Source organism: Cydia splendana, chromosome 2, assembly GCF_910591565.1.
Source record: "Cydia splendana chromosome 2, ilCydSple1.2, whole genome shotgun sequence".
Classification (NCBI taxonomy): domain Eukaryota; kingdom Metazoa; phylum Arthropoda; class Insecta; order Lepidoptera; family Tortricidae; genus Cydia; species Cydia splendana.
The window spans coordinates 1,751,863-1,778,813 of record NC_085961.1 but is presented as its reverse complement, the minus strand read 5'-3'; the positions used below and the strand labels follow the sequence as shown (position 1 = coordinate 1,778,813).

Here is a 26,951-nt window from a genome sequence, read left to right as displayed (position 1 = left end):
CAATCAGGCCGAATTGTTCATTAGACCAATCACGTCCCAGGACGCTAGCCAATCAAAGCGGAGTTTGGCACTGACGCAATGGAAATATCTCGTTTGGATTTAAATTCGGAATTCTGTTACGAATAGACTGCAGAACATGTAATTTTAGAACAATGTTTAGTATTGTTTGGGTTAGTTGCGGGCAGTTTGGATTTGACTGAATAATTTATTAGAATGGAACTAATTTCTATAAATAATCTGTGTGGCTGTGATTTGCACCATAATATATATTTATGTATTTATTTATTGACATTAATTTAAGTTTTCCAATCAAGATTTTTCTTTAATCAAGGACCTACCTATACCGGGTGTGGCCTGTAATATGAGCAAAAAATTAAACTGTAGGCTGTACTCCTCATACTGACCAACATTTGTTCAGCGACTTTAAAAAATAACTTGTAGTTTAAACTTTCACGATTATTAAACATTATCAAACTACACAACGGGACTTAATCGCGTATTTAAGTTTTAAGATTTACCTCCGACGTTTCGAGGACGGCGTTGTCCCCGTGGTCTCGGAGAAGACTGGCTCAAGTTGACATCAACATGTTCTAGCCGCGCGAGTTTTTCGAACTACCCGCACTTGATCTTGTTTATCAGTTTGAACGTTTTGCGCACTAGGTAACATCCCTAGTTCACCTCCACTTACCCCCTTAATTTCTCGTTATGCTGCCATTTTGTGCAACATTGTTACAGGCACACCCGGTATAGAGAAAAGGGGTTTTGCTGTGGGTAGGTACTTACTCTAAAGGTCTAGAAATACAAAGTACTACAAGGAGCTGAAACATAAGGTACCTAATAAAATAATTATATTGATAATATCGTTGGATACAGCATGTCTGAAATATTAAGTGGTGTGAGTAATAAAACGAAATAATTTAAGTAACTTATTTATATAATATATTTTATTCATATTTGAAAATTTCGGTACAATGTACAATTTCGGACTTATGCAATGGGACTTAAACAAAAATACTATTCAACATTGCGCAACATTCAGACAGAGGTATGTTGTGGTTCTAGCATAAACAAAAAAAATAGGGAACATTTATGCAACTCCGCTTTGAGTAATTCCGAAAATCACCTATAATTCAATCAAAGTCGAATCCATTTTCGGACTTACCCAAGTAAAGTCGCCAGCAGATATATCCGAGCGGCCAAGCTGCTCAAAAATATCTCAACCCGCACACACGCCTTGACAATAGAGGCATGTTCAGATATTTGTGAGCGCCTTGACCGCTCCGATATATCTGAAAATTTTGTGTTCCAGATAGAAAAAAATCGGAAAGTTTTCATATAACTATAAATGGGGATAGAAATTTTCAATCTTAAAAATGATAGTTTTCTTGTTTCTGTAAACATTTTCTGAAACCGAGCTTTTTCGCAACTTTTTGGAGACTGCACATCTGTTGGTCTACCGCTTGAAGCGTGGAAAGAAGGGATTGTGGTTAATAATCCACATGTAGAAGGTTTAATTGCGTACAGTTCGCAGCAGAAGTTGATAAGCGAGCGTTCAAAACTACATTGACATGCTCTTATTCTCTTAACAATAAAGTCGCGTGAAGATCATTTTGAAAATCTGACCCCTTTAGCAACTTCTGCTGCTGACTGTTTTGCACCATAGTTGGCTTTACTTTTTCACAACCTACTCAAGTTTATGAATATGTATTGCTGTTAAAAATAAATCGTCGCTACGGTATGCTGATTTTGAAAACATACAAGTAACAATAGCTGAAATATGTGCATTACATGACCTCACGAATCATAATATATTTAACTATATATTTACATTTAAGATAATGCGTGTAACAATTGACAACAAATTGTTTTACCTAATAGTTCGTATTTTTATAATACTGTATAGCATATTTAAAGAAAAATTATATCCTTAAGTATACAAGGAGTCGTTGAATACATATCCTAAGTCAGTAAAATAATTATAAGTGTTAAATTATAATTTTTTTGGAACCGCCTTCATATTTCACACTCACAATAGAATCATTTTAGTTTCCCGATTGAGTGAAAACTGAGAAAATAAACTAATCTTGAAACTTATTAAACTTAAGTTTTATTACATTTTCCTTATTCAAGACGGTTCCAACCAATATGAAAAAAAAGTACTTAGTTGAAATTTAAATTGATTATTACAATTTCCTATTCCACAGGTCATACCTTTAATAATGGTAATATATACATGTTTTAATGTAAGCGACTCGTATTGCTTTCAATAATAAAGAATAATTGCTAGTTTATAAATTTTCAATATACATATTAAATATGTTAAACATTTGCTTAACTACATACATAATGCCCTTAACAAGGTCATCTAAAGACAGCTTAAGTTTAAATTAATTTTACTAAATTGACATTTAATAATTATTTTCTATATAATGTAGAAACAACTGCACTCATAAACAATTTGCTTTTGAATTGATTTTGGCATTTTACCTATCTTTTCTATATGAATATTGCATTTTCTTATGTAATAGTGCGTTTTCAAGACAGAGCTAAGCATAATAAGGTATATTGTGCTGCTTTTGTATATTTATTATATATTTACATATATTTAAATATATAGTACAAAACATTTTACTAAATATTTTGATTCCTACTTACATAATAATCAATTCGAGGACTATTATATTGAAACATTAATTGTTCAATCGTTATTTTATTAATCCTATCAAATTATATTGATTTCTGAAATTCTTTCGTTCATTACAAAATATATTACATCCATTCATTGTTCAGTATCCAATCAGTGCACTTTACGACTAGATCTATTTTTTTTTCAATTTGTGCAACTTTTACAGTTAAATGGCATTTTCCTTTGTAACCTATAACTTATATGTTTATAAGAAATACGAGTGAAAACAAAGTAATAATCAGATCTGTTGAATTTATATAATCGCACAGAAGCTTTATTACATTCTTAGTTTTTTTATAGGTACAATGAAAGTCGTCTCACATGAATATATCTTTAAAAACGTATTCCTGCTTCAATTCCACATTAATTACATTTCAATTCTTATTTAAAATCATAGCCTCAATAAAATAGTACCGCAAATAGCATGACAATAGGTATTTTGTGATCTTTTAAAATTTGAAATCGGCGTCATAGTATCGTTCCAAGTCTTAGTTGAAATCAATCAGCAAACTGGTAGAATTAGTCAGCGAACTGACAGCGTACTAATTAAATGTTTAGTATACTTGAAGTAATGGTTACAAATCGTTTAGCAGAGCCGCGCTAAGTGATGCCCGTCAGCAAACTGATAGATTTAGTCAGCGTATGATATTATTCGGTGTACTTGAACTAATAGTTTACAGGTCTTGCAGCACTGTTGTTTGTAGCGCTGGAGGGCGCACATGTTCACGTTTCAAAAGAATACGTACATTCGATAAGTTTACAGTCAGCAAACTGATAGAATTAGTCAGCGAACTGACAGCGTACTTGTTAAATTGTGTAGCGTATTTTACTAATAAGTTAATAATTACAGGTCTTGCAGCATTGCATCTTGTAGCGCTGGAGGGCGCACATGTTCATGGCACGGACGTTCTCGCAGAAGCGCGACGTGTCGCGACAGACGCCATCTGCACAGAACAACTAGCGTTTTTATTGAGCCATGATAATAAATATAGCATTTATATTGTAAGACAATAAACGAATCTGAATGTAAGGGATCGTGATTTAACCCCACAGTCATGCGAGCAAAGTGATGAGGCGAATAGCGAGCGCAGTATTATTTCTACGTTTAGGACCGATACAGACGGAATTTAACCCGATTGCAATTTATATGGGAACCGCACGCTGACTGCACAGTTTCCATACAAATTGCAGTGGAGTTGCAGTCCGTCTGTATCGGCCCTTACACACTCGCGTTCGCTATTCACCGCGTTAAGGGGTCGTCCTAATACAACGTAGTCGCGATGATCGAAAGTTCTCGCGAATTTTACTAGTGCGAACGCGCGATCAAATATAATTATTGAACTCGAATTGGTGACTTAATTGTCAATCGCGCGACTCGCACGAGTTGCCTTGCTAAGTCACACGAGTGTAGCTATAAGAGCTGATTAGAATAATAAGATTCTGACGATTGACTGATTTCTGACTAACACGTGTGGATAAAAACTGTACTTTAGGTCACTTTGACCTTTTACTTCCTGTTGTAATTATCTATTTACTACTAGGATCGTACCTAATAGTAAATATTACCTAATTTCGATTCGGTCCGATCGTAAATCTATTTAAAATGACATATTAACATATTATCTATATTCTTTAGCTGTAGTTTTTTTGTCTAAAGAAATATTTGTACCTAATACATATGATCAAAGAGAATATTATTCTTATTTGTATTCAAAATAAATGTAATTAATGTGGCAGACTACTTTCTTATTCTTAAAGTTTAATTAAATTAAACTCACCCAAGAAATCATGTTTAAATAGAGAGCAAGACTAATCGAGTTAAAAGTCATGAATAAATTATAACCGAGTTCGATGCACACACCAGAGAGCTATAATAAATTATTTAAAATTAATTAAAGTAGAATACGGTAACAGAACTTAACAATTCAGTGTTTAATAATAACATTATATCATTGGCGATTGCCTGTGAATCTATTTCAGCAGATTTATTTTACATCTTCATGTATTTGAGACTCCATTTTGTGACAGTAACATTTGTGACATAAATGAATCATTCTTAACAATTAAACCACCAACAATGTGTGCATTTTCAAGTTCGTATAAGTGAACTCAGGGTAATTAAGCTTTTAAAAAGCTACAATTCATGCTTGGAATAATCTACACCCGTAAATTCATTTGGGCTAAGAGCGCACTGCTTAAATTGACACTGCCCGCCCCGCTGATCTGCCCATCATCCTCACAGTTCTTACCAACTAAACTATTGACAGCGGGGTATCCATAACCACGCACCTCGCGGGCATGCAACGTCGCACTGGCTTACAACGCTGGGTCACTTAAGGAACTCGCCACTAAACAAACCAGCCCTCCACAGTTCTCACCAACTTAACCATCGACAACGCTGTATCCGTTACCCAATTACCTCGCGGGCATGCAACGTCGCACTGCCGTATGACGCTAGGCCGCCTGAGGAACTCGCAAGCTGCGCCCGCGCTGCGTTCCTTGCGTCGCTTCTGTGATTGGTTGTGACGCCAGACGCAGCGCAGCACGCGGTGCTGACGGCCTGGGGTGTTGCAAGGGCCTATGCACTGGGGATGAGAGTTTTTGATAACGTCTAATTGAAAAGTCAATATTATGCAGGGACAGTACAACTGTACATCGTACAGTCCATCAGATACAACTAAGCGGCCACGGAAAATAAATATCTGAACAAAGCCTTTATTATCAAAAAGTTACGTGCATTTTAGATATTTTAGAAATTTCGAGCATCTTGGCGTTCTGATATAGATAGGTATGGCGGTTAAACATCCGCATTTAAGTTTTTCGGGTGTTGAAGATTTACTTTTGCAGGTCTACCGGTGGGTGTTCAGGTCAGAAAATGGATTTTAACATTTAAAGAAACCAGTCTACCCTTATTTAATGCAAGGCATCACATGAAACGCTTATTTGAAACGCTTTTAATGAGCTACTAAGTTGCCTTTCAGAACAGTTTCTACATAGTGTTATCTGGGTACGTGCTGACGTCTGATGCATCTGGAGGCACGTTGCCATTATGGAAAATGCGTAATAACACATATGATTTTGTACCTTACTCCAAGGCCCGACAGCCCAAGTCGCCTTGCAAGGCTGTGGTTCCCGCCTAGTCTTCTCCGGCTGCATGCTAATGTCGCAGGCCTCTGGAGCTAGCAAGGTGCCATTGGAACTGACGCATTCCACCCGGCGTCGGACGATGGCTGGATGGAAATAACTTTTGAGATACCATGAACTTTTTTGTAAAGAAATTGGAGAATTATAGACATGGACGTTGGACTCCCTATAGAGGAATACTAGGTAAGAGGTAGGCATATTTACCAGCACCGCTGGCGAGACAGCGAACTGGGGACCATGGCGACGCTCTCCACGATGCGCATGCGCCACTCGAGCAAGCGATCAGCACGGTAGGAGGCGTCAAGCCGCGCGAGAGACATTCGTCTGTCTCGACGGTTGTCGTCGAGTTCTCTTTCTTATGCTGTTGATAAGATGACCAATTGTATTTTTGTTGAAGCTTATTTATCACGCAGAAGGAATTCACTTAAGATAAGCGCCCAGTTTGATTAAAATTGCAAGGAAAATAGCAAAACTTACAGAAGACATTAACTCGGGTATCTTGGAACTACAGGGTCAACATTAGAAAAGAGAAATAGTGCCTAATAGTAGTAATGATGCAAATATCACTATACTATTTATAATTTGCTACCAGTCTCAAGGATATTTTTTAAACTACTGAGTTACTTACAATAGCATAAAATAGTACAAAATAGTTTTCTACAGTAAATCATCAAGTCTCGAGTCTATTTAATGATGGCAAAAGAGGAATAAAATGTTTCCATTCAGGATTAATCACATTTTAAGTACCTACAAAAGTTTACGTCAAATCATAAACGGACGGACTAAAATAATAAACCGGTAAAGTATTAAGACCTTACCTGGCAAACAGCTCCTCTAACCTGGTGGCCCGTTTGTCCACAAGGGGCATTGCACGGGGACCAGTCTGTCGTCTTCCACGCATACTCTTTGGCATCCACGGCTTCCACTCGTCTGAAAAGGCACGATATTTAAATTAGAGTAGTAAAATGCATAGAGCTTCTTGAGAACTGCTTAGAAATTTAACGTTAACAAATTAAAAATGGCAATGTGAAATAGTGCTTGTTATTGTAATACTTATCTACTTTGATTCTTAAGAAGCGTCAGATGGAGTTATAGTTAGTATTTATTTATTATTTCATTTCAAACGTTTATATGCATACGGTGTGTGGTATTTGTTGCCTATTCATCAATAATCAACATCATGAATAATCTTCCTGATTTACTTTTCCTTTCCATATTATAATTAACTTACCTGACTTCCGTAGTCGTTTCGTCATCTTCTTTCAAATTCTCGACCCTAACTTCATCAATGGTATTTTTATCATAATCTTCATTAACAATAATAATGTCAGAATCATCATCTTCAGGGAAAACGATTTGTTTGTCTTCCAAATTTATGATGTGGGCCTTGATAGGGGTGCCGTAGTTTTGGTACATGATTAGCGGGTCCACCATCCGTTGTCCTCTCGAGTTCCCGAAGCCCTGGAAATTCCAAAACATCTGAACATATCAATTATATGTGTCCTTTTGGGGCTCATTTAATAAATGTCAATGGATTGAGATATCTACGTGAATTTGCGAATAAAATGATAGTAAAATGACCGTAAATAATGATGTTACAATATACAGATTAAAGCTGTAGTTTTGGAAAGCTTGTAGTGTTGTATAAATGAAACTAACCAAAGATAATTACGACCATATGGAAACTGGAAACAAAAACTACAACCATGTTAAAGAAAACCTATGAAAGCAACCCGCAGGAAATAAACATGCCAATATAAAAGATACTGATGACCCCGTTGAATGATGATATATTTTTTAATGAATCGCCTAACTAAAGAACCCAAAAGTAAAAAACCAAATAAGATAAATCATGAAAGATGACAACCCTGTTAAACTACAAATTAAAGGACTCTGAGATGAAGACCGGAAGGTATAGAGGTAATAAACAAAATACCAATAAAACATTATACACCCGAAAAAACGACTACATACTACAGGTAAAATGAAACCAAAGACGATATAAATAAGGTCTCTATTCCGGTAACGTCTCACCTGGATCTGCATGACCAGGAAGTGGAAGCATGGCAGCAGCCGCGAGCCGCTGCTCGGCTTGGGGGGGAGCATCTGAGAGGAGACGGCGCTCTCCTTTAGTCCAAGCAGCGTTGGGAGATATATAGTTGTTGTTAAGAATAAACGTTGATATAATTCATACGACCTAAGTTGAGTAATTTACACGAAGAATTTTTGATAAGGTTATTCAAAATTTTGTTTAATTACACGGAGTTAGAATTATTTGGCTGGGTGCTACATATTTTTATAAACATGTATAATGAACGCGTCAGATTTCTTGCAAAGTGAGATTAATTCTTCTTCAATAAGTTATCGAACATCATTATTTGTTTTGACCTTGTGCTTTTTACGAGAGTTTGATATTGAATAGGTGCAGTCAGCTTCACATAGAAAGTGACAGACAATAAATTAATTCGATATATTTTGAGTTAGACAGTACGCAATATAATTGGAACTGCAACTTTATGGCTTTGATACTTCGTTTATTGAACACTACCAATTGATCATTTAATTTAATTTACCATTATTTTCTTACAGGAAAAATATTCTCAATATTGACTTTTTTGTGTATTTTTGTACATGTCGATCAAGATATTTTTAAACTTGCTTTGTAAACGTGTTGCTCAGCTGAATTACAAAAGTGTACTGAGGAAAAAGCAGCCGAACAACCGGGTGACATTAGTACTTGAGTGGCGCGATAGATGGCGCTACTAGTAAATTCACTAATTTAGGGCTGAGTTACATGGGTGTTATCTCATAATGTGGTTCAAACGAACGCACGGACAACTAAATAATGTTTTTTTTTAATTAATTAAAGCAACTGAACCTTTTAAAGTATATTATATTACTTGTATTCCCTCGTTCAATTACATTGTAGTAAACGTATCAAATGGCAGTTTTAAAGCCTTTTTAAGACCAATCTTTAAAGGTAGATAAAACAATTTACAGCCAAGGTGCCTTTGTCTACCGAATCTCATAATCAGAAGCGAGACGTAACTTCAGTAAAGGGGCCGATAAAACCTGACAATTTTATGGACACAATAAACTAGGAGTCCAATTCTGTTTTATAAAATTGATACGACCTTGAGTTGTGTCATCAGGCACCTCACACGCACCCATAAGCGCAAGCGAGACGCCTGATACGACTCCTGACTAGATTTCGTAAGCACCAATCGGTGTGAGCTGCAAATTTTTAAAGTTAAAGAAAAAATGGAAAATATCATCGTTTCAAGCAAGATTTAAATTCGCACGCTTCTGGTATTAAGCTTCGGTAGCTCAGTTGATTAAGACCAATTGAATTGGTGTTGTAAAAGGTCGCAATTTCGAGTCTTACTCCTCGGTGAGTTTTTCCATTTTTTATTTAATAAATTTTTTTTCGTGAGACTCTGATTGGTGATCGACTCAAGGTTGAATCAAAATATGAAAACCATATTATCAAATTGTTAACTCAGAATCGGCTTCTCAGTGATATAAAAACTGATGAAATATAATCTGATTTGGAATAGCGTAAATCAATCAATCAATCAATCAATATGTAAAGCCAACTGGGATCAATATGGAAACAAAGTAAAATTAGCCATAAGTCTCTAGTCAATTACATAGTTGGAAATAGTAATCCTTTGTTGCTCAACGTTCGCGTAATTGATTTTATATTTCATTGATGTTTTATTTCAATTCGTTGAAAAAATATTGTAAATAGTGGATTGTAAAAATTGTTGTCCATCTGTTTTTATACTTCAATGATTTATTATATTTTATTTACACTTTTTAATACATAATTTCTGGTATACTATGGTTTGCGACAAATAGGTATATGATTATGATTATTTTTTGTTTAAAATCGTTAAGTTCGTTAAATCGTTCTTATTAAATCCCCACTATTCTGTTTTTTTACTTACACCGAGATAATGTTACGTGAATTTGTCATTGTCTATATTTTTAGTTTCAATTATTTTTGCTGCAAATTTATTTTTACCCATGTTTTTTTTAAATGATACTAAACCTTTCACATGCGGATTAGACCATCAACAAGCCAAGAATTACCTATTTGGGGTAAAAATTGAAGATTCTTACCTCGTTCTCGTCGTAAATGTCTCTGGCCTGCGAGTTGTAGGAGGGAGACGCTTTTGTTGTCATCGGATTGTGGAGGGCGTCTCGGATTTTGTCTATTTTACCTGTGTGAACAAAAATATGATAGGATATGAGAATATATACTTACGAACAAAATACTTTAGATTGAGGAGGATGTGGAAAATGACCCTAAATACAAATTTTTTGCGCTTTATGGCGTAATATTTGCTAAATATTTTTTTTATGTGTTAATTTGTCAATCACATTAATTCATTTTCCCCCAAGTTGATGGAAGTGACAAAATGGTCACAAATAAGTAATGCCTTATTTTTGTGAACATAAACTAAAATCTTCAAGAAAAATTCACAATATTTGTATTTGCGATAAATGGCCATAAATTTGACAGTAATAATATGCATAAGTTCTCCACTTAGCAAGGTAGCTTCTTTTACCTACCTCTTGCTTTTGTTTTGCAAGAAGTCTACTTATACCTAAAGAGTGTCGTAAAAAGTATGAGTTACGCTTGAATGTTTGTAGGTATTTCATCTCAAGCTAGCCTAAAATGTAAACCGCCTTTTCTCGTATAAATGCCTAAATTTCCTAAATTATTTTACGGCGTCGTCTATTCTATTTTTCGTAGCGCGCAACAAAACCACTTTGGGAGGGTGTTGAAAAATGTAAATAAATTATGACTGTCATAAAACACGTAAATGGGTACCGAGATTCTCGGCGTGATAGAGGCGGCCTAGTGAAAGTATAAAAGTAAGTTAACTTTGCAATTTATTTACATTGAAATATTGGTCAATTACCGATGCTTTTCTCATGTAGTAATTGGGTACACTACATAACACCGAAATATTTTATGCCGAATTTTAAAATATCGAATTTTATTATTCCGATTTTTAAATGCTCGACCCATCAAAATTCCGATTGTCGTAATTACCGAACGATGAAAATCACGAAGTTTTATATTTCCGAATAGTAAAGCCGACGATTTTTTAAATTCCGAACCACATAATTCCGAATATAACAATTCCGATAGGGAGAAACACCGAATTTAACATTTACGATTTTTGATATCACGAATTCCGAATTGTCATAATTCCGAAATTTTGAATTCCGATTTGACGTGATTCCTATTTTTTACTAGCACTTTTCTAGTAGCAGTTGGTTTCCGTAAAGGTCGCAGTTCTAACTTAAGCCACTTTTCTAGTAGCAGTTGGGTTCTGTGAAGGTCGCAGTTCTAACCTCACCTAACCCACTTTTCAAGTAGAAGCTGGTTTCTGTAAAGATCGCAGTTCTAACCTAACCCACTTTTCTAGTAGCAGTTGGTTTCTGCGAAGGTCGCAGTTCTAACCTAACCTAACCCACTTCGCTAGTAGCAGTTGGTTTCTGTAAAGGTCGCAGTTCTAACCTAACCTAACCCACTTTTCTAGTAGCAGTTGGTTTCTGTGAAGGTCGCAGTTCTAACCTAACCTAACCCATTTTTCTAGTAGGAGTTGGTTTCTGTGAAGGTCGCAGTTCTAACCTAACCTAACCCACTTCGCTAGTAGCAGTTGCTTTCTGTAAAGGTCGCAGTTAACGTAACCTACTTTTCTAGTAGCAGTTGGCTTCTGTGAAGGTCGCAGTTCTAACCTAACCTAACCCATTTTTCTAGTAGGAGTTGGTTTCTGTGAAGGTCGCAGTTCTAACCTAACTTAACCCACTTTTCTAGTAGCAGTTGGTTTCCGTAAAGGTCGCAGTTCTAACTTAAGCCACTTTTCTAGTAGCAGTTGGGTTCTGTGAAGGTTGCAGTTCTAACCTCATCTAACCCACTTTTCAAGTAGAAGTTGGTTTCTGTAAAGATCGCAGTTCTAACCTAACCCACTTTTCTAGTAGCAGTTGGTTTCTGCGAAGGTCGCAGTTCTAACCTAACCTAAACCACTTCGCTAGTAGCAGTTGGTTTCTGTAAAGGTCGCAGTTCTAACCTAACCTACTTTTCTAGTAGCAGTTGGCTTCTGTGAAGGTCGCAGTTCTAACCTAACCTAACCCACTTTCCTAGTAGCACTTGGTTTCTGTAAAGGACGCAGTTCTAACCTAACCTAACCCACTTTTCTGGTAGCACTTGGTTTCTGTGAAGGTCGCAGTTCTAACCTAACTTAACCCACTTTTCTAGTAGCAGTGGTTTCCGTAAAGGTCGCAGTTCTAACCTAAGCCACTTTTCTAGTAGCAGTTGGCTTCTGTGAAGGTTGCAGTTCTATCCTAACCCACTTTTCTAGTAGCAGTTGGGTTCTGTAAAGGTAGCAGTTCTAGCATGTCCAAATGATTTAAATGCCTTTTTTTTTGCAGATCAATTTTAAAAACGGCTGACCATTTAATTACTTCCCTTTTGAAAATCACGAATTTCATTATTCCGAGTTTACAAAAGATCGAATTTCTGAATTCCGAATTATTTTATTTCCGATCGGTCAATGATTTTTCGGAATAGACAAATTCGGAAAAAAAAAAAAACGGTTTTTTTAATAATCGGAACTTTAAGCTTTCGTTCATATGACAATCGGATTTTAAGTATTCGGAAATAGCGCAGTCGTGATTTTCTTCTTTCGTGGTTTTCAAAGTCGTGATTTCGATATTTCGGACGTATAAAAAATCGTGATTATGAAAATCGAGGTTATGAAAGTCGGAAAAACATATTTCGGAATATTTGGGTGTTCCCGTAGTAATTGCACCAATTTTTGTTCGTAAAAATATTATTATATTAATAGTATGCTAATTAAACCAAATAATAAGTTTCTTTTTCCTTTTTTTAAGGTTTTTTGAAACTTCACTTATCATATTTTTTTATAACCTAGTGATCAAGTAATATAATTATGCTTTGTGCAAACTTTATCATCGACCCCGAAATAATACTTTCAAATAATATATCTACTTTAAAATAAAAAAGAAAATTAAGTTTTCATTTTGATTCATGTCAATGAAATTTTTACAAATAAACTATATTACTGGTACCTATGTATATGAGTATGAGTACATAGGTAAAAGGCAGACTGCTTTTCATCATGCCCTCAATATTCCGATGCTTGCTTCTAACGTTAACCTGCGAAACATTTATGTAAGTTACACGAGTCCATCAAAGTATTAAAAAACGCGCTTTACTTTTCTCCAACACAGTGATGTGGTCCGCAGCATCCTTAACAGCGGCTTATCTCTCAGATTAATTAAGATTTGCTCCGACTGTACGGAGCTCCGTAAACAACGGCGAATGAGAACCATTCTGAATTCTTTCTACGAAGCCAATTCTGCAGTAACAATATTAAAAAAGCCTGACTAAATAATTATTTGGCCTTTGCTATGTTGCGGATTTTCAGTGGTGAGTACTAATTAATTTTACTAGCAAGGAGGCTATTTGACAACCCGTTGAAAGTCATCGACTGTCACAAGAAAAGATTCCTAGATTATTGTCAGACCAAGAAAAGTCTGCAATGATTTTGACAGCACACGCAGTGCAAGTGTTATTTATACGTCATAATTTCATAGAAGATTGACGTTTAAAATAATACCTGCACTGCGTGTGCTGTCAAAATCTCTGCAGACTTTTCTAGGTGCAACTCTATTATAAACAAGTTTACTACAAAAATGACAGAGTTTCCCAAATATGCAAGAAATATGATTCTGAATACAATTAAATATATAAATCCTTACATCGAAAAAAAGGACGAAGGATTGCGTAGCATGTCAATAAAAACAAATTTGAAATTGGTCGTTGACATGACCAGTCAACCACCATTGCCATAATGGGGTTGGCCGGTGGAAGTTTTTAGCAGATGGCGCCATCATAGCTTGCCCTGTCAATCCCTATAATTGTGTCAAATTTTTGTTTTTTTAATATCCTGGATGCCAGCCCTTTAAGCCAAATCTCATAGAAAAAGGGGCAAGCTATGATGGCGCCATCTAGGCAAACCTTTGACAGTTGCCAACCCCATTATGTAAGCTGGTTGTAGCAATGTCGTAGCCAGATCTTAAAATTGATTATTTCATCAATCAATTCATGAAATGATCGGTTGGCTACAACATCAAAAATGGTAATTCATGAAATGATCAGATTCTTTGACGTGGCCACGATAGCAACTCTATCTCAGGGCCAAATAGAATTTCGTCAGGCTTTATATCAAATTATGAAACCAGAATCAGCCTCTAGGGTTTTCGAGCAAAATCGAGTTTCATTCAGATCCAGACATTTTATTTCCATTAGCACTATACAGTTTGGGTTAACGAATTGCTTACTATTTTTATTTTTGAATTTTCAATTTATCCACCAAAGCTCAGAGAGAGATTTTACAAAAAAGAAATCATGTCTGAAATGATTTTTCCTTTTAGTTGTTTGGCTTTTAGTTACTATTTTTGCCGTTATTATATTTCAGATTCTAAACTAAGAGTTTGATTAGAGTTTGTATTTTTCCTACTTTTGTACCAGTTTTCTACTTTCCTAAAATGGATTGCAATAGACGGGCTTGTGGATGATTATTATATACCTCGTTTTTTTAGAAGACAAGCCTAATACACAATCTTTACGTGTATTTTTATTGAAAGACGAATGTACATATTATCTCTGGGAGTCTGAGCTTTGCTCGGAAAACATACAAAAACTCAAAAATGCGCGTTTTCCCAGACATAAGACTTAGCTAGATCGATTTTCCGCCCCCAGAATCCCCCATATAGCAAATTTCATCGAAATTGTTAGAGCCGTTTCCGAGATCCCCAAAATATATTTATATATACTTAAAAATAAATATATATACGTACCTACAAGAATTGCTCGTTTAAAGTTATAAAATACTTTATAATTGTTACATATTTGCCGTGACTTATTTTTAAAAGGTATTTTTCAATAAAGAGACACGTCAAGATCGCGTAGTCTTTTTCTAATGTTAAAAAAACGAGGTATAAAATGGCTAATATTATCTACAATGTGTCTACATACATATCATGGAATTCATGTATATTATTTATCTCAGACGATACATTTTTATCTTTGCGGGTTTATAGACGTATGGTTGGAATAATATCAGTAGTTCGTGCAAGGAAAATATTTCACAAACGTGAAAGTTCGTTGCTTCCAATAAAATAACTTCGATTTGTAGTAAAATTCTCAAATATTTCATGTTATTCCTTTCAAATAAATAGAGATGCAAACTACAAAGGATACATTTTTGTGGAGAATAAATTTTCTGTGGTTTTTGAAAACGAATATACTTAACGACTTACCCTTCTGTTTCCCTTTGTAGCTTTTCCGAGTGTCGCCGGGCCGTTGCTCGTGGGATTGGTCGTCCGATCTGCCCCCCACCATGGCCCGGTAGCGGCCATCGGTTCTGCTGTTGGCAAAACGACATTTACAGCAGGATAGCATTTATAGATGAATGGTATTTGTAGGAAAAAGGTCAATAGTCCGGCTTTGTACGATTTAAAAAAAATTAACAACACGACTTCACAACTTTTCACCAGCGTCACCCTTTCTCTATCCAAATGACCATCACCGACTAGGTAAATTATATGACCCATTGGAATCATGGTGTTACAAGACCTATACAACCAGGCTGTGTAACAGTTTCTACTATATTCTTTCAAGTGTTGCATTTAAGCTGAGTTAAACACTATACTTTTCGAATACGAAACCAAATAAAAAGATACAATTTTGCAATATCAGTAATTTCTAGATATTATTTCCCAGTGCTGGTATAGCCAGGAAAGAAGGCCACAACCTTGAACAACTCATCGTTATTACTGGCAAGGTTGATGGCAAACACCCAAGAGGTCGCAGTCCAACAAGATGGGCAGATCAGATCCATTCCACCCAAGAACCGAAACAGATGGCGAGATACCGTCAGAAGAAAGTTGATGCCACTGGGAGTTCACGACCCTCAGCAATGAGGATACCGACGCGAGGAGGAGGATTGCCCAGTGCTGGGTACCTGTACAATAAATTACCTGTCAGCTAATGGTGATGACGGTTCATCCAGCGCCTTATGCCGCTCTATCTCCTCGCTGGACGGGAATTCCCCTGGCCGTGGCTTGACAAGCAACGTCAGGTTGGCGCTGGAGCGGCCAGCAACGCACGTGTAGATGCCGTGGTCTCGGAGCGATAGGGAGTTTATGCGAAGAGCGCCCTGGGGAGGAAAGTTTATCACAGTCTTAACACAATTAAAGAGGTTTCAATAGTAATCATAATTAATTTGAGAAATTTAAGCCTCTAATAAACTACCTGGGAATTAATTTTGCCTTTTTGCCGTGGCGGAAATGCTAAATTTTATATTTACATTTTCTCTGTCAAATACAATAAAATCCGAATGTTAAATGTATTAATGCCAATATAGATAGAAGGCCTTTTTGGATTGGATTCAGTCAATAACGTTACGCTAAGTGTCGTACAAATTCATGAATAGCGGCTTTTTAGATTTTTAGTCGAACTTGATTCAAATTATACCTTTTTCGATATCTTGTACTTCTTCGATTTTGTGATGATCTGGTGGTCCTTCGCCCACTGGATCTTGGTGCGATTGTAGCCTTTGACGGGGCACTTGATCTTCACCTGCGTCCCGTAGAACACGGTGGCTGAACCCCCCACTTTCACCGTCACCTTTGCAAGCAAACGCAAGAATTGTTAGTTGACTGTGTAAAGAACATTATTATTACCTAAGCAGAAAGATTACACAAAGATGGGGAACATTTCGCAAACATTTCAAGAATTGATGATTTTTTTATTTTGAAAAGCTATCCATGGAAATTGTTAAAAAAGACCACCTTAATTACAAGATGGATTATTTTTTTCTAGCCTACTTTGGGACAATGGTCCCAGCAGTGGGACAAGATGGATTATAAAAGAAGATATCTGCTGAATGATTGAGTAATATTTGTAGAGGTTTGCTCGACCTATAGAACATTCAAACTTCTTCGGGTCGTGCTGTACCTATGCGTATTGGACAACAAATTATCACGTCGGATCTGCGACCGCGCCGACTTGTCCAGAAAACAAGACCTGTTGCAGAATTTGGTGGGTACTGTAAATCCACAGTATCATACCTTCTTTTTCTTCGGATCATGTTGTATGTAAGAAGAGTTATCCAGCTGGATTTCTGGCGCCGATGTGTCCAAAAGACAAGGTCTGCTGTTGCAGGACTTCGTGGGTGCGGGCTTAGGAGAGTTGCAGAAAGACACAGGCCGCTCCACCACGTGGGACTGGGCCATTATTTGCTTGCATTCAACCTGTAGAAAGATAATTTTGATATAAAGATTTTTAACTAATAGATAATCTCGATGCAGCCGAGATAAATTACAGGAATTGTTAAGATAATTTTACAAACACGATCAATAAAGGTTCATATTTCTGTAATTAAGTTTTATTATTTCACATGGAATTTGGTAGATATAAATATCCCAATAACGCAACAATGCTATGCAGAAATTGCTACAAAATTCTGCACAGCATTGTTGCAGTTGTTGAGTTGTTGCGTTGTTGCATCGACAGGGAAGTTTAGTCCAAACGGTTTGCCACTTCAAAAATGGAGTATGTAACAATTATGTGTATACCCTATTTTTGAAGCGGCAAACCGTTAAGACGTACAAGATGTGAAAAAGTATACATGTTTTTTTTTTCTAAAAATATGGACTATTAAAACGGTGATGCATTGAAGAAAAAGTACGATACACTCACATCTCTCGTCTTTATTCCCCCTCCACAAGTCTTGGAACACTTTGACCATTCTCCTGTATGCCAGCGGACGGGGCAGTCCAGGACATTGCAGTATTGGCGGTCTGGCGGAGGTGGCTGTGGGCACATGCTGTTTGGTACGACTACGGTGTTCGTGCCTCCGCGTGTCACCTATGGGGGAAACGTCAACATGTATTGTAATATATTTTCGTCATTATTTCAAAAATCTTTTAATCAGAAGATCCAACAGCGACAAACTATTATCATTGCGTAAAAGGTCAGATAGACTAAAAGAAACATAGTTTATTTTGCTCTGGGTAAGAAAAACAGTAAACTCTGACCACGTTAATTAGCGCAAATTGGTAGTAATAATGCATATTATATCCCTATATGACGTACCTGGCACTTGGCATGAAAACTTAGCGTGGTCGTACTCTGACGATTCCTTATAAGGGTCTTATAATAAATTGATAATTGGAAACTTACCTCGTGAATACACGAAACTTCCCTCGTCTGTATACCGATACCGCAGGATTTTGTACACTGGGAGAAGTCAGTGTAGTTCCATCTAAAGTAAACAATAAATGGGTATTAAAATTTGATGTAATTTCATTCGAACACATAAATAAGCACACAATCAAATAAACATATAAAAAATATATAGGCTGAGGCATTGTGACTAACAATTTTTTTATGGGCCCCAGGGCCTGAAATAAATGAAAATTTAATTTAATTTATAAAACTTTTTCATCATAAATGGACATTTTGTGACGACAGATACTACTGAAACTAATGTAAGTGAACTCAAGTCACTCTATCTTTAGGTCCTGCATTTCAAGATAGTTGTCAAACTGTATCTATTATTACAGGTAAGAATATATACTTATTGCAAAACGAGAAGTGTGAACTCCTTCAACTCAAAAATTCAAAGGATAAGATCATCCCGACGAAGGCGTAACTTATAGCTCAAAAATCTTCGAACATGGTTTAAAGAAAGCACATCACGCTAATAATCATTCTGCGTAGCTGTATCTGAAGTTCGTATAGCCCTCATGATAGCCGACCTCCGGTAGGAGATGGCACTGGAAGAAAAAGAAGTTTCTTGCCGGTACTTGCCTTGGTGGACACGGATGGTCGTTGCAAGTCCTGACTCGGTTCTCGGGCTTGGTGAGCGGGTCACACATGTAAGGCGACGCGTTCTTCCCATCCTCATCTCTCACGCACTGGATTATAAGCTCCTGTAGTTAAAAAAAAATTGGTATCGCTCGGAAGATGCTCGTTAACTGGGAGGTGATTGTGTAAGATCAAGATCAAGACAACTGGTGTAAACTTGTGTAAGAAACCAAGTCTCGGTTCAAGCTACAACGCTTTTAGAGTTGAGTTTTAGTTTATTTAGTGTGGATAAGTGAATTTGTACCTGAACACCACTGAGACAGGACGCACTGCAGCTGGTATACCCCTTCTCCTTCCAAGAGTAGGACTTGCCGGGTGACCCTGGTGCCACCCTGATGTTGCTCGACGTGCCGTAGGTCAGTGACCTGCTGGGAAAGAGGTGTCGTTATTAATTTATAGCGATACTGGTCTTCATAAATTTTATGAAAATGAACACAATATTATCCTACAAACTTGTAGGATGTTATCGTGTTAAGGAAAACTTTATATTGAAAAACTTAAGTCCTTCAATTCTGCCCTCCTTCAAAATCCTCTGGTTATAAATACTTTACAAGTTGGTAACACCTAGCATGATAAATTAAAGTTTATTATTCATACACGTGTTTGAAATAGATAAAGACAAATTATTGTTTGTTATTTTTTTTCTGGCCATTTTAAATTTGTAGACACCACAAATGTCAACACAAACACAAAACCTGGAAGGTGTGGAAACCTTGGGGCCGTGGGGACCTAGCGCGTCGCCTCTATGAGGAACTGTCAGAGCGCCTCATAGAGGCTTCTGGTGACCAGAGGGCTGGCCAATATTTTGCACAACGGATCAGCATTGCCATCCAGCGGTGCAATGCGGCCTGCCTTCTGGGCGGGGCTCGGTAGGTTTACCGAGCGACTACGACTTAGTACTCAATTTTTTTATTTATAAGTGTTTTTATTATGTTATAAAAATGTTATGGATAAATAAAACATGAACACAAAACATAAAAAAATTGAATTAAAATTAATATATTTAATGAGTCGGGCATAGCCCGACGTACGTGGCGCGCTGCACTCGGTCCAAAGCCAGGCGCCTTCGACTCTCTCATACTGAAAAAGTCGGGCGTAGCCCCACGTACGTGACACGCTGTACGCTTACCAAGACGCCTTCAGTGCCCTCATACTCATAGCGTCGGGCGTAGCCCAACGTTCGTGGCGCACTGTACGCGTTCCAAAGGAGTCGGGCGTACCCCGATATATGCGGCGCTCTGCGTACATTCCGTACTGTCGACGCCCTCGCATAAGTAATATAAAGTGACTTCAAATAGTTAGTAACGAAGTCATGACCCCAAAATTTATTAAATAAAAAAATAAGTTGAAACACCCAACTACTACAAATCGCGCTCTAAAAAGTACCTATGAAACAAGATAGAATTCTTATCTGAAATTATTATGCAGGAAATATTATAAATGTTATAATTTTTTTTATAAAAAAATACAGCGTAATGTAATTTACAATTTTTTTTAATATATTTAGCCGCTTACACACAGACCGAATTCCACGCGGGCGGAGCCGCGGGCACAGCTAGTCAAATATAAAGTCTGTCAATCCATTTCTGTCAGTAGAAAAAAGCGGCAAATGTAAAAAATGTTGGCGCAAAGGCAACCGTCCCATAGAAAATTTAAATTTCACGCCTTTTTCTACTGACAAAGTTGCTTGACCGGCTATATAAAATTATGAACGTCATCTTATTGATACGTATTATCGGGCGTTATCAATATTCAGCTTATCGCGGATGATTAACTTTAAATAAACATCAGATACCACTTCAACAGTACTTATCGAAGCAAGAATGTCTCTAGACGTCAATATTAGTGAACCCGAAGAATTCAACTGCCAAGAACTACACACTTCTATTGAAAAAGCCGCTCTTATCAAAGGAATAAATGATTTTAAATATCACGTAGACACTATTAGTGGCAAAGGAGATAACTACATTGCAAATCTATTTAGAGTAACCATCAAAGATACTGAAGATGAAACTAACAGTGTTAATGTTATTGTAAAAACTCTTATAAATACAGCGAGACAAGAAACATTTAGTGAATTGCACAAACGAGAAGTCAAAGTTTATAAGAAAGTGCTACCAATGTTTAAACGAATACAAGAGGTCATTAACGATGACGATAGGGTGATATTTCCTGATTGTTTATTATCAAGTATTGAAGAAGAACAGGAAATATTGATACTCGAAGATATGCAAGATAAAGGTTTTGTAATGAGTGATAAGGTGGCTAAATTTGAATCGTTGACTTTTGATGAAATCGAATCAATATTAAAGGAGTTAGCAAAGTTTCATGCTCTCTCTTTGATTTGTGAGAAAACAGAGCCAAAAGAATTTCAAAAGTTACAAAAAAAGTTTAAAGATTTAATGTTCGATAACAGATTTCTGAACAAAAGTAATTTAAGGAAGTATTTTGTGGATTCTTTTGACATGTCATTAAAAGTTATAGAGGATATCGAACTCAAGAAATTATTAGAACAAATAGGAACGAGACTTATAGACTTGTTAAGACTGTATACTTCGCCAAAGAAATTTAATGTATTGTGCCATGGAGACTGCTGGGTTAATAATGTGCTGTTTAAAAAAACGGTAAGATTACTTTTACAATTAACTAGCGACCCACCCCGGCTTCACACGGGTAAACCTAAACAAATTATACACCTAAACCTTCCTCAAGAATCACTCTATTGATAGTTGAAAACCGTATGAAATCTGTTTAGTAGTTTTTGAGTTTATCGCGAACATACAAACACACGAACAGACCAGACGCGGCGGGGGACTTTGTTTTATAAGGTGTAGTGATTTATAGGTACAAAATGTTCATTTAACACAGTCCGACCAAGTCTTTTTATTACTAAAAACGAGTGGAATTCAAAATTGCTATGAGTAATCTAAAAATTCCGTCCTAATATTTTCAAGTGATGGCTCACGTAGTGTTTAATATCTAATATCACTAATTTCATCAAACATTACATATTATTATAAGCTTTTTTTTAATAAAATTGAATTACTTACTTAAAGAATGTATCACCCTTCGAGGATATAACCAAACGGAGACGGCTTGTCTGTAATTTTCTGTACAAAACAGTCTGCCGATTGTGGCGGGGGAGGGGCACGTCAAAATGTATACGTAACGTAAAAATAGCCATGTCAGATAAACGTCACTCCATACAATGTGTATGACCATTGGCCGCCTATTTTCGACAGAGGGGAACGCCTGTTAATGGCTACTCCGTTGGTTATATTCTCCAAGGTATCACCACTTGATTTACTTAGTATAGCGACGGCATAATCTATCTATAAGATCTAGCGCAAGATCTGAATTGATGACTACAACTATTTATCCGAATGTCACCTTAAACGTCACTGCTAGTTATTACATTACCGATGTACGTTAGCTATGTTTCGAATTACGGTGTGATCCAGTGTGGCTACTAGCACTGACATTTAAACGCTATCGAGAACGTTACTTACTTTCTATGCATCTCGCTCGTATTCTCGTATTAGTGCGAGCGAGATGTATAGAAAGTAAATTACGTAGACGTTAGCATATATGACAGTTTTGACACAGTCAGTGACTCATGGTACGGATACAGTTTATGTGTATTATCTATTTTGATAAGATAGGATATCGTACAATTTTCAGTCTTGAATGGGTGTGTATTTGTTTGATGTACGGAGTAAACTCAGAACCAATAACAATAGTGAATCACATCGTATTGACGTTTCTGTGCAAAGGGCGGGTCCCTTTTTTTTAAGCCTTATTTTGTAATAACTTAAAATTACTTTTTCCGATTTTCAAAAACTAAAATTCCATTTTTATTTCCAGGAAAACGGAGATCGGCTATGTTTCCTAGACTTCCAGGCGTTACGATATGCTAATCCAGCTACCGACGTCCTACATTTCCTGTTCCTATGCACCAACTCCAACTTCCGATCCCAACATTTAGAAAACCTCTTAGACGCATATTACGAAAGTTTCCAAGCATTCTCCAATTTATTCAACGTGGATGCAAGTTTAATTTATCAGAAGGAGGATTTTTACAGGGATGTAAGGGAAACTTTGCCTTTCGGGTTCTTGATAGCTTTCATAGAGTTGAGGATAGTCACATGTACAGCCGAGGATATTGATTTTTTGAGAGGTTCTAGTCTTTCGTTGAATACTTTGGAGCCGCCAAATGGCAATGAGCTGTTTAAAATTAGAATTAATGATGTGGTAAGAGAAGCCTCGAATAACGGTGCTATAAATAAATTGATTGATGAAATGAATAGGTTTAGTTATTAATATGCGTGTTGAAGCTATTTGATAATTGTATTTTACTGTTCTGTACTATTTAGTAGATATGTTTTTTTTACTTTTATTTTTATTTTTTGATGGCTAATCTAATTTTGCATTAAACCATACTTTGTTTGAAGCTGTTTTTAAATTATAATAAATAGACAATCCCAAAGTTGTTTAGCATAATTAACAGATAAGAGTTAATGTTGCCACCAACTTACCTGTCAGATCCACCATACGCAGGCACGCTTGAATCCCCAAAGGAAGTCCCATAAGCCAACGAACAAGGTTCCATCACGCATCTCTCAGTTTCCTCCGTTGGCTTCGGTCCCATGCATTTGCTGTCCGGTAATTTCGCTATAGTCCTACTGAACTCCAGGAATATCTTGCAATGTACTTCTTTTTTTCTCCAACCTTCTCCACATGAGACACTGCACGGTCCATATTCGTCATCTTTGATGTAGCTAGTAAAGAAAAAAAAACGTTAACTACTGGTTTATTACTATTATTGTCTATATCATAGTTAATAGGATACGCTATACTATTTAATACTATAGAAATTCACACGTTTCTCGTCATGCTGGGTGCTGAAGGGTCAATTCTACTAATCCTATCTTTACATTTCATCAATTTCTGGCTGGTATATGTAGAAGTATGTGCACCAGTGTATATATTATGTTATCTGTCCACCAATTGAATGTTTCACCTGAAAATTTTAACATAGTAAATTTAGCTTTAACATTGAGATAAGAATTAAAGTGCCCTGTAACATTTTTGTGTTGTAACTCTGTGGGTCAATCTTTTGGAAACAGTGTAGCTGTGTCTGTGTGGGTGCCAGAAATGTAGAGTCAAGAGTATTCGAAAAGTGTTTAGAAGCGAAAGGAAAAACAAATGCAAGACAAATTGTCACTGTGTGCTACAAGTGTGCAAGGAAATTTAAATTTTATTGTGCAGTGCAAAGAGTTGAAAATACAAACAAGTATTGTAGGTTTATGTGAAAGCGATGGATAGTGACAGTTAGTGGACTGATTTGATTTGTAAAGGATGTGCAGATTTTGGACGTCGATTAGGATTCTGTTTATTTTATTCTGTACAGTATTTACAGTGAACACTTAAAAACTGCTAAATAATCTAGACATTTCAGGATTATTTACATTTACATTCGGGTTTCTGTATCTATTCTAAGACCACTAGGATTTTACCGTGAGAACAGTTGTTCAAAAATGAGTCTTAATTTTGTTATCTTTTAGAACATTTTTGAGCAACTGCTGATACACAAAAGCTAGAAAACATAACAATAGCTAGCAGCCGGAACTGTGTTGATGGAGGGGGTCAATGTCATTCATTGTAAAAAATGTGTGATGTTATTTTGAATTGAAAAGTGAAACCTTTAAAAATTTGATCGTTCGCAGGTACAATACCTTACATACAACCAGCCACACGCAAAGAATATTTTGTAATTGCTGAAAGAGACAACAACAAAATACTCTGAGCTTTTAAAGGAAATGACTGAGACATTAATACGAGATGGAAATAACCTCAATATATTAGGAGATTAAAAAGGTTTTTTAATCATAACTGGACTTTACATAAGAGTCACGGGACTCTTATGTAGATTTATTTTGGACCTAACACGTTACAAAGGGTTTGTAGAACAAAAAGTTATGCAATCGGATAGTTAGCAAGTTAATAAAATGCACGAACTTTAAGCGATCAAAGTCCAGTTGTGCCTTAAAAAAATCATTTAATATGACATCAATTGTGACAAATTATATTTAGTAAAAAATTGTAAATATCTGTATGTGTATCCTAAATATATTATGGATATGATGTACCTACACTGATAAAAAAGAAAACACTGTCGGAGTTTAAATATAGAATTATAGATACTCAAAGTAATTTAAAATTATATCTAATTGATATTCAGAGCTTAAATACTAAAGCATAAACTCAGGGTCTAAAGCGACCACACTAGAACTTAACGTACAAATACTCGTGACTGGTTTTGTCATTTCATCGTCGACACTGTTCACTGACAATTGGTAAATGATAATAGGTCCACCGACGATCAGTTAAAAAGTGTGCTACTTTAAGTACCTTTTGTTGTCAACGTCTTTTAAGAACTGGTGTGGCCGATCCTTCGGTATATTGTACCAGAATTGTAACTGTGACCTTCTTAATGACATTAATTAACCTACTTATTCCAACTCAAACTAATAATAGGACGTATGAATTATGAATATTCTGGTATCAATGTACTAGGACTACATAAAACTTACGTGGCTTCGACCGGCACGTCGGGGTCTCCAATGAGGCGCTCGGCCTTCGCTTGAGGCGGCGGGTATGGTTGTATGAGGGGTTGTGTGTGGTACACTACGCCTGGGAGGAGTTCTTCGATGTCGTCCTATGTGAGAATACAATAAAATATATTATATTATTATACCAAAAAACTTGAGACCCAATTTAGGCGGATCAAGAACTTGCATGCGATTTTCGTTACATAGCGATATTATTTGGTCGAACCACTGAATTAATTGTATTGTAGTTAGCAATATATCGAACAATGCATGCACCATGTAAACGAGGCTTAGCTCGCTACTCATTTTTTATAAGATCTCGTATTTGATAAAATACTATTTAAATTGAAACGCAGCCGATTCTGGATTTGTTCAACGTTACTACATTTTTCTTTTAATTGACAATACAATTGTTTCCGAAGTAACTACCTTTTCTTATAGTGGAATTTATTTATAGCAAAATACCACTTGAAGTAGTAGTGAAGATGATCAAAATGGACGGAAAAACCCGTTGCTTATCTAGTCAACCGTGTGATAGTTTCAGTTGTTTATCCAACAAAACTATTAAAGATATCCTGGTCACGGCACCACATTGTACCATTAAATGAATGAGTTGGTAAAGCAATACCCCTTTTGACTACTCAAATGTCCCGTTAATATTACCAGCAAAGTAAAAAAAAACAATACTCGACTAGATAAGATTAGGTGCCTGAAGGTATGCACTCCACGTTGAGGATTTCGTTACCTTCGCTTCACATTGGCATTGACATACCTCAGGCTCTTCCTCCCTGCAACTGATACCAGTGGAGCATGGCCTTGAGATCTCCGGCCTGGTTGAGGGGTCGCAGCCGCCGCCAGATGGCGTGCACTCGACACCTCGAACCTGGATGCCTTCGCCGCAGGATACTGAGCACTGGCGAAAGAATTACAACAGAAAATGAAAAATTGTGTTGATTATGTGGATCTTAGTGCTGTTTAAGAGAAAAAAAATCTATAGCATCAATAAGATAGTGACGGTAAAGTAGCCAAATATATCGGTATCTACATAGAATTTTGATAGCCCCCGCAGTGCAAGTGTTATTTTAAACGTCAAACTTCTATGAAATTATGACGTATAAATAACACTGCGTGGACTATCAAAATCGCTGCAGACTTTTCTTGGTCTAACTTTAGTAACATAGGTGTTTTACGATAGTTTGGCCACTTTGGCCGTAACTATTCTATTCGATGCTGAAGTAGAGTGATCTGTTCATCAGTTAACCATAGACTGCTGTGCATACCACACCTCGGACACTGGCGATCAAATGTATGAAACAAACGCGTTCCTACGCATGCAGTCTAAGCTCGTGTAGGTGAACGCGTACCATGTTTGTGTGAGTGACATAAGACGTGCTAGGGTTTCCGCCATTTTGTTGTCAAGTTCGATGACCTCAATGACTCAAAACTCATTGCGCGAATTAGGAAGAAATAAGAATCGTATTATGTTGACAAGGTGGGTATCTAAGCTCGATTTATACAATAGTTTCCTATT

General features: G+C 36.5%; 2 protein-coding genes across 2 annotated transcripts in view; one reads left to right on the top strand and one right to left on the bottom strand.

Moving 5' to 3' along the window:
* Window positions 1–916: 916 nt before the first annotated feature.
* LOC134801853 (protein madd-4) overlaps window positions 917–26,951 on the bottom strand; it is a 490,229-nt gene continuing 464,194 nt past the window's right edge. Inside the window, exons 12-30 of the mRNA XM_063774493.1 lie at window positions 26,193–26,333; window positions 25,403–25,527; window positions 23,345–23,587; window positions 19,054–19,174; window positions 18,753–18,874; window positions 18,123–18,204; window positions 17,640–17,807; window positions 17,009–17,191; window positions 16,413–16,565; window positions 15,917–16,095; window positions 15,197–15,303; window positions 9,956–10,056; window positions 7,865–7,957; window positions 7,062–7,309; window positions 6,649–6,760; window positions 6,035–6,191; window positions 5,771–5,916; window positions 5,106–5,271; window positions 917–3,630 (exon numbers count right to left, since the gene is read on the bottom strand). Coding sequence (XP_063630563.1) covers window positions 3,524–3,630; window positions 5,106–5,271; window positions 5,771–5,916; window positions 6,035–6,191; window positions 6,649–6,760; window positions 7,062–7,309; window positions 7,865–7,957; window positions 9,956–10,056; window positions 15,197–15,303; window positions 15,917–16,095; window positions 16,413–16,565; window positions 17,009–17,191; window positions 17,640–17,807; window positions 18,123–18,204; window positions 18,753–18,874; window positions 19,054–19,174; window positions 23,345–23,587; window positions 25,403–25,527; window positions 26,193–26,333 — 2,754 coding nt within the window. The 3' untranslated portion in view covers window positions 917–3,523. The remainder of the gene's footprint in view (window positions 3,631–5,105; window positions 5,272–5,770; window positions 5,917–6,034; window positions 6,192–6,648; window positions 6,761–7,061; window positions 7,310–7,864; window positions 7,958–9,955; window positions 10,057–15,196; window positions 15,304–15,916; window positions 16,096–16,412; window positions 16,566–17,008; window positions 17,192–17,639; window positions 17,808–18,122; window positions 18,205–18,752; window positions 18,875–19,053; window positions 19,175–23,344; window positions 23,588–25,402; window positions 25,528–26,192; window positions 26,334–26,951) is intronic.
* On the top strand, window positions 20,512–23,150 carry LOC134801725 (uncharacterized). Its single transcript, XM_063774324.1, has 2 exons — window positions 20,512–21,433; window positions 22,674–23,150. Exons 1-2 carry the CDS (start codon window positions 20,633–20,635, stop codon window positions 23,127–23,129), a joined length of 1,257 nt encoding a protein of 418 aa, XP_063630394.1. The 5' UTR covers window positions 20,512–20,632; the 3' UTR covers window positions 23,130–23,150.

Bases quoted from the DNA above. Each gene is read 5' to 3' on its own strand.
- LOC134801725 (XM_063774324.1), top strand. From the start codon at position 20,633: ATGTCTCTAGACGTCAATATTAGTGAACCCGAAGAATTCAACTGCCAA. The intron at 21,434-22,673 runs GTAAGATTACTT...TTTTATTTCCAG, and splicing joins ATGTGCTGTTTAAAAAAACG to GAAAACGGAGATCGGCTATG.